Consider the following 12,376-nt stretch of genomic DNA (forward strand, 5'->3'; position numbering starts at 1 on the left):
CCTTTTCTGCAAAATCTCGGTGAGGGTGTGATACAGGGTGTATTCTAGGGTGTGTTTGGATCTTGAACATACATTTACTTTGTTCACTGAAAGGAGATCGAATACTGCAGACATGACAGGGGAATATTATAAAGGAGCGCATTACATAACAACAACATAATTATATTTTGACGATGAAGTCGGCAGGTTCTCCACATTACATAAAATGACTTGCAAAACACTATAAGAACGCACGACATGACGAAATAATAAACACATGGCATGATTAACAGCCAGGCGTGGATTAATTCAGGCACACTAAGGAGAGCTTGACATAAGTTAAGAAATAACATAGGCAATCAGAGAGCGCGTCACATGAATTGACATAAGTAAGGCACACTACAGAAGACTACAAGACTACATGGACTGGATTCCACGTCAAGAGATCCAACGGGTCAAGAGATCCATCGAGTCAAGAGATCCACCGATGGATCTCTTGACTCGGAGGATCTCTGGACCCGTTGGATCTCTTGACCCGGTTGGATCTCTTGACTCATCTGAGGGTTCGCCAGCCTTGGATCTTTTGACCCCTTTGTGTTACACGTCGTTAACTCTAACATCGCCAAGCAGAAATTACCCGTATCGAAATACGAGGAACCCGTTTTACATGTTGGGGTACCACCCATCTTGAAAAGTTTCCCCCCTCACATATACTAATGTGCCACAAACAGGAAGTTAATATCACCAACCATTCCCATTTTATTAAGGTGTATCCATATAAATGGCCCACCCTGTAGAATACAAATGCAGGTGGCATATCAACATCTCATTTTTATTGACTTAGTTACTTACTTTGTAACACATAGCGCAGTCAAAGAAAAGCCGACAGTTGTCTTATGTCATTTGTGTTAAAAACAGGTGGTTGCATTGTAAGATCGACCTGTTTGTAACACAAGATTTATGGGAGTGCTGTCTTTTTTTTTTTTTAAGCGCTTCGTGTTAGAGATTATTTCTATAGTTAGCGTGGGCTACGTACACTCACATTGGGCCGGCTGCTGTTTCAAACACGTTAATTATTCAAACACTTCTCGTATCACAGCAGGCTCGTAGTCGAAGAGCCAAGTCTGGACACACGTTCTACATGGCGGAACCGTATGATCATGGACTCTCTCAGGATACGAAAGATAGCTTGATATGCCCGAACATCTTTCTTTCTTTCTTTCTTTCTGTCTTTCTGTCTGTCTTTCTGTCTGTCTTTCTGTCTGTCTTTCTGTCTGTCTGTCTGTCTGTCTTTCTGTCTGTCTGTCTGTCTGTCTGTGTGTGTGTGTGTGTGTGTGTGTGTGTGTCTGTGTCTGTGTGTGTGTGTGTGTTTCGGACAAAGGCAAAGCACTTTACGGCTGGGCCCATTATTATTGGTAACAAACTTCAGTTCTGGCGTAACGTGGGGACGGCAGCGCCAATGGACACAAAAGTACAAAGAGAGCTCTGAGTCCAGCAGTATACCCTGCATCTTGGGGTTGAGGTCAATGAACGTGACAGGTCAATGTTGATTGGAAAGCACAGTCGGACAGTATTTTCCCGCACGGTGAGGAAAAGAATAGAATAACCTGACAAGGGTGGGGGCCAATGAAAAGAATGCGACAAGGATAAGTTTTAAACTCTGCGGCCTACGATTCTTTGTAAGTTGAGCTCAATATTCTCTCGGAGAACAAGGAGCAGTCGAAACAGGGACGAAGACATAAGAAGACATGCAAACAGAAGCTCCAACTCTAGAGCTTAATATTCTTGGTAACAAGCATCCGTTCTGGCATAGCGTGTTACGGCGCTAGGGACAATGGACATAAACGTGCAAAGGCAAAAGGGGGACTCGACTCGCCGCCGTAACCTACGGCGCAACCACAGTATTTTCTCGCTTACTTTTTCTTGTGCGTGTGTGGTAAGAAGAGAGAAAACACCGAAAAGTATTCACTGTTACCGGCCATTTTACTTCCTAACTTAATAATACGTACAGCGCAATCGCTTTGCAATGAACATGGGATAGACTTTCTTTTCTGTCGGGAATCCTGACCAGTATCACGCTTTGACTGGTTGGATCTCTTGACTCGTCCGTCACGTGACCGGTTGGATCTTCTGACTCGATGGATCTCTTGACCGGGTTGGAACTCTTGACGCTTTGGATCTTTTGACTCGCCTGTCACGTGACCGGTTGGATCTCCTGACTCGATGGATCTCTTGACTCGTTGGATCTCTTGACCGGAAGCGCATGGACTGATAACGCGCCCGCCATCCGGGAGTTTGTGCGGGTTCAGCACGTCAGGTGAAACGCTCTTCCACTTTTCCAATACAGTGGATACCTGAGTGGTGGTTACCACATGGACATGCAAGTGGCAATCGTATTCAACGGTGCTTAAACACAAGGCAATGAAAATAATCTGAAAATTTACAACATATATTCCTCAGATCTCTGAAAATGCCGGCAAGTCATTTTCACGAATTTCTTTCACAATTACGCCACTTGCTGAAACTACAAAGCCATCAATCGTGACACTTCTGATAGACATCACAACGTCAACAACAATACGATTGTCAGAAACATTTCTTATGTGACATTCTGATACCTGTTCAAGTGACACATTTCTTGTTCCATCAGTTTTCAGTAAAAAAAAAGGAAAAAATTCAGAGCATATAACAAGACATGCATACCATTTTTCATATAGCTCATTGAAGTGTGTTCTGGTGAATTGGACTATCCTTGAGTTGCCTATGTATAGCCGTATATATTTCCTTAACATAACATTCTTATACACATAGTTGATCGCATTAGAGTTCACCAATTGCCTATAGACATACTGCATGAGCAGAGCAACTTTTACTGAATACTTTAGGTGCAATGAAAGTTTTTATAGATATGTTCATTTGGCGATTATCAAAATGACATACAAATACACTTCATTCCTAGGTGATCCTGGGCATATACCCAGAAAGTGTTGTCAGCTCGATGCAAAAAAAAAAGTAGTTTTTTCGCATCAAGCTGACAATATTCTCTGCGTATTTTCTTATTCGGCGTTGAGAATTACACCCTTCCACATGATTACACCCTAACAATGTTGACGGTGTTAAACTACACCTCAAAAGGTGCGTGCCCTGTACATTTGGGTTTCTGTTGTGTCTAATCCACGAGACGGTGCGTAGCAGCAGAACATACTTTTATTCTGCTCATACCGAGCGCTCGACCCGGCAGCAGCATGAGTGAAGCACAGCCAACAAAAGAGGCGCACACAGCAAAGCAGGCAGCTTATCTACCTTCTGCGCGGGGGCGTGGCCCATAACATACCGGTGCTAACTTTGACTGTTATCACACAACAGTTTCCCTTTAAGGTGTAAAAAGGTTTAGAGCGTACGAAGCGGGAAGGGAACCACCCTGGCAGCGCCTGGCAGAAAACCACGCCTTCATAACGAGGGTCATCCCTCTAACTGTAAATAGATGACCAATACACACTCCGCCGTTATATCTACTAAGCAGTAAGCACCATGCACCAGGGTCTGCTGGCCGGATTGTGTTCAAGTTAACTCTGATGCGAACTGTACGTGCTCTTTCAGGACTTTTAAAATTGTCTCCCATTTCGCTATTTCACTTTTGCCAGAAAGCCCTTAATTAATGAATTCTAGGGAATTAGTCGTCTAAGTAGCCAGATACTCTCTTCAAAAAGATGTCCTCCTGAACTCAAATCTAAAAACGGCATCTGTGCTGCTCTCATAGCTTCTTTCCTTCTCGAAATCTGGTGCGCAGCTTAAAAAAAGAACGAAGAGAAACACTTTTTTTTACGGAGAGTGGTACGCAAAACTCTTTTGCGTGCCTGTGGTCATGTGAATGCGCTCCGCGTAACTTTCTATAGTGTGTTGGCAGGTATGTGGGCATGTGGGCTATAGGTATGTGGGCAGGCGTTCCTGCCGCGAAGTGCCAGAAATTTCGCTCGTGACGCCAGTGAGCCGTCGCTCTAAAGCTCTGGCAAGAAGTCGCCATAATCCGGGGTCTATGGAATCTCCACTCTTTAGACTTATCGCCAAAAGTTTGCTAACAACTCGCACAAAATACCGATTTAACCTGTGGAACACAAGTATATAGGGTTCCGCAGTTTTTTTTTTTTTTCATTATTTGGTCTTAACCGAAAAACACTCGAATGTCCGAGGAAAGATTAGGGGGTTAATCCCTGTGCATGGTAAATTTAACGAAACGAATCGGCTTGCGTTTGTTCGTTTTTGTGTTTCTGTTTTCTTTTCACTCGGCGGATGAGGTTTATATCCGCCGATAACTGCAGATAAACCATGTATACGCCAGAAAAATAACCGAAAACACAGATTTCATGAAAATAAACACCGAAAAACATACGTCGAACGCGCCTTAAAATTAAAACTGAAAGCGCGGAACCTTAAATACAAGGTAAAGTGCTGGACAAGTTTTTCCGGAACATGGCAGCGCCATCACTCTAGGACGGTGATGGTGATGTGATAAAGAAGAAAAAAATGCTTGAATACTAGGCCCCCCTGTAGCTAGTATTGAGAGCGGGGTATAGTATCCAGGCGCCCTACATTCTCTCCCACAGTGCACCCTGGCGACAGACGTCAGCGAGCACGTGCACCCGTCGTCTGCTAGTTTAGACACTGAAGTCGATCTATTCCCTCTCTGGAAAATCGAGAAAACGTTACTCTGTAAGAACCAATGAGGGCACGACCTTGAGAAAAGGAATGCCGCGGCCGTGCAGGCGTCTCATAGAGTTACGGGGCATCTGGACAGCGCTTTTCCTCCTCTGAGTGCCGCACTCTCACTCCTCCGCTTAGGGAGTGACGTCACGCTGCTGGAGCTTCTGCGGCCACGGAAGCAGCGCTGATCTTAAAACTTCGTTTATTTAATATCTAAACACGTTTAGGACAAAAAGAATTAGCTGGGTAGACTGTCGGCCGGTGCCGATCATAGTGGTACGTATATCGGTTTCGTAGATGGATTTCAGGAGTCCTGGGACTTCAGATGACGACGCCCCGTGTCCGTAAACTTTTGTCCAGCATTGTACATACATATTTCCCGCTTCACGTCAACATGCAATATAAAAATCCTGACAGGATTTTCCGTTTCGACTTTTCTTTTTTAGTGCATTTAATGCTGAGCACGTGATAAATACTGCATGCATTCGTGAATTCGCACTTGCAGTTGATATGAGTAGGATTCCTACCGCTCAGGTCACGATAAAACTTCATAAAATGGCATTTCATCCGGAAAAGCTCAAATTTCCTTTGGCTGCCAACGTCTGTTCTAAGTACATATCTCTGCAATTAAGAGCGATAGAACGAATGGGAAGTTGCGAAGAGAGGTGAATTTGCATAAATATGCATCTATCGGAGACAGACAGACCCGGCTTATACGGAAAGTTCGCTTTGTTTCCACAAAAATGGTAGTGATGTTCCTCAACTGAGGCTTCTGCGGACGTGTTCGTAAGCCGAAAATATCCGCTAAGTAGTCACCTTTTCACTGACAGAGCCGAAATCAGAGAGAAAAATGTGTAATTCATGTCGCGATTCAAAACGAATTCACTAATTAGACCTCTGTATGCAATAAGGGGTCCAAAACTCCCAAACCGAGTAAACATCAAGTCAAAATTTGTTAAAGTAATTCCAGCTGGGTTTCCTCGAATAACACAAATGCAAAATGTGTAACATATATGGATGTGTCAACTCTACATGCATGTCCTGCATCGTTTTTGGGTGTGTGACGTAGCACAAAATTGGACAAAATCCAGCAGCATGAATCATGAATCCAGCAGCATCCCAATGAAGGCTACTGAGGAATGGTCGAATGTTTTTTTGTGGTGGGTAGCATCCCTTGGACTACCCGAATCCCAGAACAAGAGGGACTGCTGCCATCCTTTCTCCCGCTCTCCTTGATGCACCGCGCCGACACCCGTGAGCAGATGACCGCATCTTCCCAAGACATAGCTACCGCATTTTAAACGTGTTTGGCACAATGCAAAAAGATGCCGCCATTTTTTTTTTCTCTTGTCTCTTTCCTATTCTGTGTCTTCGGTATGGTCAACTCGTCTAGTGTGACTTTTGCGCTTCGAAAGAGGGGAAAATGGAGATATATACTCCTTTCCAAACAACAAGAAAAACGCGAAGGGAACTTTACATTGCCCTACGGTGTTTGCGGAGCCGCGCACGTGGAATCTGTCTCGGACGAGCGAACCGCGCTGCTGAATTGTGGCTACGGATGGTTCGAGGACATGGCGTTCGTCCTTCTGTGGCCTCAGCTCTTAATTGATTGACTCGTCTCGTATAAATCACACAAACTCTAAAGCCAGGGCTAGTAGGTGCAGCCAACCATGTACGACGTCAAGGAACAATCACGCTCACGTCAGTCGAGTGCGAAGGACATCGGTGACAGCAGTGGCGGTTATTTTCTCCAACATCAATAGTACAGGTAGTCCCTGCTCTCGTCAGTCGAGGCAGCTACGACAGTGACGATGTGCTTCGTATTTCGTATAGAGGGAGTGAAATTTAGGGAGAAAAATGCGCTGAGGGGTATCACGCCATTATGGGCACACGGACTGCGCAGTGTACGCCATCCGTAAACTACACGTATGTTGCTGTTTTATACAATTCTGTAGGAATTGTGCAGGAATGAAAGGTGACAGTATGTTAGTGATAGTAAATTGTAGTATGGTACATCGGAAACGTGATATATCACAGGACCCCGAAGCAGTATTACAAGGTGCTGCCGATATATGAATCTAACAATGTCGCCACCAGTACGACCGCTGTTTGTCTTAGTTGGCAGGTCCTCGACGTTTGTATTCGTAGAGGTTAGCCGCCGAAGAGGCACATGCAGCGTCAGAGAGAAACAATAATGTCTCATCGTTGCCACAAGCGTCCCTCACAGACACCCAGTGGGTTGCTCTGTCTCATTTAAACAAGTGGTACGTGCTACATGGGTGTGGTGTTACATGGGGGTGTTACACTGGTGGTGGGTACGTCGGGTAGAGGAACGTTCTGCCTGCGTACACTTTGCGGGGTGGTTCGCGAGGGGAAGGGAAGAGAACGGGGTATGGTTTACCTACTTGGACATACCTTGGTTAGCAATCATACAGCTTGGGACAAAAGTATACGAAACACCGTGATGTCGAATTTCTCCTTTGGAGCGACACCCTAGCGGCAAACAAGAGCGGAGACACATACTGAGAGACGGATAGAAAGGCCTGTCACCGTTTCTTATTCGATCTTTTCCTGAAAGCCAGCAGGGGGCAGCTCCGATGAAGAAATACGCCACTGCCGTGTTCCGTAAACTTTTGTCCCAAGCTGTGCAACATAGGTTGTGGGATCGTTTCTTTGTTTCCAGCTGTTGAATTTATGTATATTACAGTTTCCCGAAAGAGCAACGACTTGAGTTGAGTTGAGTTGAGAAGAAGAAAAAAAAAGGGGAAATACGCACTCATTACGAGAGTCGGCTACTCCAGATCACTTAGAAAAACAAAAATGGTTAACTGCACTAAGAACAATGAGTGACAGAGACACTCAGTCAGTCACTCACACACACTGTCCACACATACTGTTAGTCACACTGTGTCCACCAACTTGGAGTCTGCGCGAAACCGCACAAATGCCTGCATGGTGTGGAACTGATGGTCGGGTGATCAAGCGCCCAGAACCTTAACAACATCGAAGGGTCTGCTATTTGGACGAGCTAAAGAAGCTTGTATAGATACAGTCGGTGCTGCTGAAACCGTGGACAGGATGATAAGATGTATTCAGTGTCCTCAACAGTCCCACAGGTGCCCAGTTAGGTGAATCTGCATTTCCAAGCTTGTGAAGAAGACGTCGGCTGTAGGGCACATTGTAGCGGAGCCGGTGGTAAAGTGACGCAAACGGCCTAGGGAACGATGTTGGGAAAGTAGAGGCAATACCCGGGTCAACGCGGTGTAGCAGCGAGGCGCGAGCACCGCCAGAGAGAGTGGGGATGATGATGGGTCTATGCCTGTCCATGTTCGGTGCAACATACGTCTAATAACGATCATTCGTGGTTTATGTCGCGAGGCAAAAATGTCAACATACGTCTGCGAGCAGAGGGGCGGATCTAGGAGGGTTGGGGGGTTCAGGACATCCGGACCCCCCTCCCCCCTCTTAGGTCCGCCCCTCAGGCTACCCAAAAGCCGTGGTATGCAGCCCGCGTAGTTCTTCCATGGCTCAATGCGGCCCGCGGACACGAATGAGTTCGCACAAAACAGTGCAAAGTACCAGAGGACGATAGTCGATAGGTATCCACATACTCCTTTACTGTCACAATATCCAAAAAGAAAATAAGCAAAAGAGGAAACTGGTAGGAGAAAGTCTGTTCAAGATGAATATACTATATCCACTCTCCCTGAAGAGAATATTTAGCTCCTGTCCCACATGTGATAGAGATCAGAAGGCCGCAAAATTCCTTCTCAAATTCGTGGATGCAGGGGGCGTTCGAAGTCCATCGTCAGAAGGGCGGGGGCGGAAAGCCCGGTCAGATGGCGGACGCAAGGCCCGATCGAATCTTGCAGTAAGCGGAAACTGCCGGAACAGTGACTCTAGTGGTGACGACCCACTGGGTTGGCCGAGGGAGACAGGACCAAGAGGGTGGCCATGGGAATTGTGTTCGAGGGATTAATGCACTAAGAACTGGCGTTTCAGAATGCACGATAGTAAGGGACACGTAACAAAAAGGTGAATAATAAATTACCACGGGTGGAATGTTATTGCCAGACGACTTGGCGGTTCTGTTAATAGGGAAAAAACTATATAGTGAAGTTGGAGTAACTAAATATAGTCAAACTAAAGAGTTAGACTAACTATAATTGATTCGACAAGTCACATGTCCGGCAGTGCAGAGTACTGGCGATGGTGGTGACATGGGAGCACGGAGAGCGGTATTTATTTTTATTTATTTATTTTACCCCAAGGGCCCTTACGTACGGACATTACATGGGGGTGGGAAAAATATATCGGGTACACCCGAATTGTCCTTATTACAATTAAATCTTTGTACTGCGATATGCTTAATTCTTGGTGTCGAAAACATTCTGTATTGCTACCTGTATCGTATTTATTGATAACTATTGATTTAATGGTTTGTATACAAGTACGTCTTATTAATTCCTGTAAAAACACCCCATCTCATCGTCATCATTTATTGTTGTTGTTGTTCCTGTAAAAAAGAACATCCACTTGCCCGAAAAAGATGCTGTCAACGGTATTTCTTCTTGGAACGTTTGACACGACTTGCGTCGATTTTTTAATTAGCTTTTTTTCGCGGGAAGTTTAATTATCAGAATAGATCTCAAAATTTCGCCAAGTGAAGGCAGCGTTTTTTTTGTTTTTTTTTACACTAATAGACAGCCACTTTAAATAACTTTAAATAATGTACTGCCTTTTATCATAATAATTTATTCTTAATTTATACCAGAATTACGTTTTCCACCACTTTGTGGCGGCATTATGGCCTGAGTAGATAATGAGTCATTCAAACCTGAATCTCATCATTCAAAGACATGTTACCCGTTCCACTGGCAAAAGTCTCAAAAAGATATTCGATAATCGTGGAATGCAGGAATCATCATCGCATAGCGAAATGTTCTATGAAAGCACGTTCATGGGTACAATTTGGCGACAGTGTCTGCAAACTGGTGTCATTCATGGAGCCAAGTCTTATACAGATGCATGTTGGTGAATACATATTCCGCTCTCATGGGCTCAGTTTGCGCAACCAGACGACGGCGGAGTTCGAGTTGGACTTGGACATATTCATTTTCATATTTCACATTCTCATGCTTCTAGTGTATGGGGTAGGGAACTGCTCTCAGCGAGTGAATCACCCCAGGCCATAGTCATGATTTAGTTGTTGTTGTTGTTGTTGAGTTCGATTATATATAAAAAACGGAAGATATTGAATTAGTCACCTGACGAATTCTGCTACTCCCACAAAGATCCCCTAAATGAAAGGAAAAAGAAAAATGAAAAGATGAAAAGATAAAAATAGAAAAAACAGGAAAAAGAAAATGAAAAGATAAAAATAGAAAAACATCACCCCTAGGTCACCGAACTATTCATGGACTATTTTGTTTGAACTAGCACATTGACAACCATTCATTGCGCGCTATATAGATCGGTACGCAAGGGGCTCATTTTTTTCTTTTTCTTTTCTTTATTCCGCAGCTAGAGTCCGTGGTTAGGATGACTGCCTTGGTTACCCTCCGTGAACCGCGTGGGCGTTGGAAACTAAAAAGACGGCACCGAGCACAGAATATTGTGATACCCTTCTGACGGTCCCTTGTATCAAATGGGCCATTACATTTTGCTCGTCCCGCAACTTGTCATTTAGTTTCATGGGTGTCTGATATGGCTATGATACTGTACCCCGCAGTCGTCCACGTCTACGTATGTATTTAATTAATGCAGCGATCACTTATTTTGATGTAGAAGCTTAGCCGTAGCTTGCACGTGTCATGCTCAAAATCGAATCTTGGAAGAACCTTTGGTGTTCACCTTCTGCGAGCAGATGTTATTTGCATTCGTTGCTATGCACTTCCGGCAGCCTGACAGGAAATGTGTCTGTCGGTAAAAAAAAGAAAAAAGAAAGAACGATAAGCACTTTGTACTTGAGATATCGAAACGATCTTACACAAGATCAAAGAATTGTGCCAGCACAAGGGAAAAAAAGAAACTACCTGAATTTGGGGACAGCAAACGAAAACACGATCAGGGACTCCTACAAGAACAAATTTTGTGTTGTAGTAGCATTATAAGACTCCCTGTTCTTCACACACATGTATTTCTTCCACAGGTTCAAGTTCAGGAACTCCTCCAATATATGTACTCCATAGCCAGCAGTAACAATATCAGCGCTTCCTGTTCCTCACACCAACAACGCTATAAGTTGTGCTAGATGCAGTATGTTGCAAAATCAGCCGCAGAGTGGAAGAGATATTACGCTGTTTTACTACACTGTTTATAACGCCAACGTGAAGGTTGGCGCGACTCGGAGTCATATTAGTTGATTGGCTGCGGTGGATGTGGTACTTTGAAGACTAGGTTCCGAAGAGAAGAGCCTACAAACAATCTCAATTAGTCACGCATCATGGTTCCCGAAATACCGATGTTTATCCCTCGATGGTCATGCGCGCCTTTAGCTCTTTACCCTTCCCGAAACTAAGTGATAAGTGATAACTAAGTGATGTTACGTGTGTGATAAAAAACAGGAAAGCTTCGCACACACATAGATGACAACTGACTCCACATGAATAACTTTATGCGTACTTCGTCAACTTTACCCACACTGACCATTCAATATGTTAGGGTTCTTCGTATTCGGTTTAAACCCGATTTTTCACGATAGTCCCCCCCCCCCCCCGAACAAGATTTCAAGAATTCGGGTAAAACCCGATATCTACCCGAAATCCTTGCGGTCATTCAACTTGTCGTTCTAGGTAAACCGTCGAAACGGAAAGGTGAATCATAATATCAGCAAAGAGAGCTGTTTGTGACAACCTATTTGTCTTCCTTTATAATCCCCTCCTGCAGGAATCAAAAACGAGGTTTTGTGGAGCTCCGCCGGCAAGTGTTTCAGTACCGCGGTCATTCACTGCCTCAATTCTGAGCGGAAATATAAAGATTCTTGTTTCTCGTTCCAGTGTCACAGCAGTGGCTTGTTTCATGTGCCTTTCGTTTCACCCGAAAATTCCCCGATGACATATCAAACAGATATCGTAGCGCCCGATTTCTCCCCGAATTCTCGTGTGTAAACACCCGATTTTTCCCTCCCGAATTTGAAAAATCATAAAACCCGAAAACGAAAAATCCTAAATCATTCACGTGGTCGAATGCTGTTGTTTAGACGCACGCAGTTTACTGTATAATTTATAGTTGCTTTCAGTCCCTTTTGGAACAGCGCCTCTTTATGGAAGTCTAAGTTGCGATTGTTTATTCGCAGCATCCTGATCACAGTTCTTTTGCTAAACCTGCTCTTCTGGTCGGCAGTCATCCTGTGGCGAATCTACATCCTGAAACGCGCCAGAGGGCTTGCCCGGGAGCAACGGCGTGCCATCCAAGGCGTCGCGAACCCTTCCATGCTCAGGGTGAGACACTATTCGCAAATCATCTCCGAGGAACCAATGCATCAAACTTTCTACCTCGAATTTTGGAACTTTTTCTCAACAAGACAACATCACCTGACCAAATTAAGGTCAATGTACAATCGATACGTTTCATACAATTACCTTTCCAAGCACATAATGTTGATGCACAATTTAATTTCCCTCTTCCTTCCTCCTTCTCTTTTTCAATACTGAGGCTGATATTTATCCGAGTATTAATTACATATTCGCATACT

General features: G+C 44.4%; 1 protein-coding gene across 5 annotated transcripts in view; it reads left to right on the forward strand.

The window, feature by feature from the left end:
• The window catches only part of LOC135385910 (uncharacterized), a 32,400-nt gene that overhangs the window by 14,454 nt on the left and 5,570 nt on the right, over positions 1–12,376 (forward strand). For 4 of the 5 annotated variants that reach the window (XM_064615530.1, XM_064615526.1, XM_064615529.1 and 1 more), the window contains exon 2: positions 11,978–12,122. In XM_064615530.1, coding sequence (XP_064471600.1) covers positions 11,978–12,122 — 145 coding nt within the window. Of the gene's footprint in view, positions 1–6,547; positions 6,607–11,977; positions 12,123–12,376 lie in introns of those variants that run through there. The other variant, XM_064615528.1, reaches the window with a different exon arrangement.

This window comes from Ornithodoros turicata, chromosome 2 (assembly GCF_037126465.1).
Source record: "Ornithodoros turicata isolate Travis chromosome 2, ASM3712646v1, whole genome shotgun sequence".
Classification (NCBI taxonomy): domain Eukaryota; kingdom Metazoa; phylum Arthropoda; class Arachnida; order Ixodida; family Argasidae; genus Ornithodoros; species Ornithodoros turicata.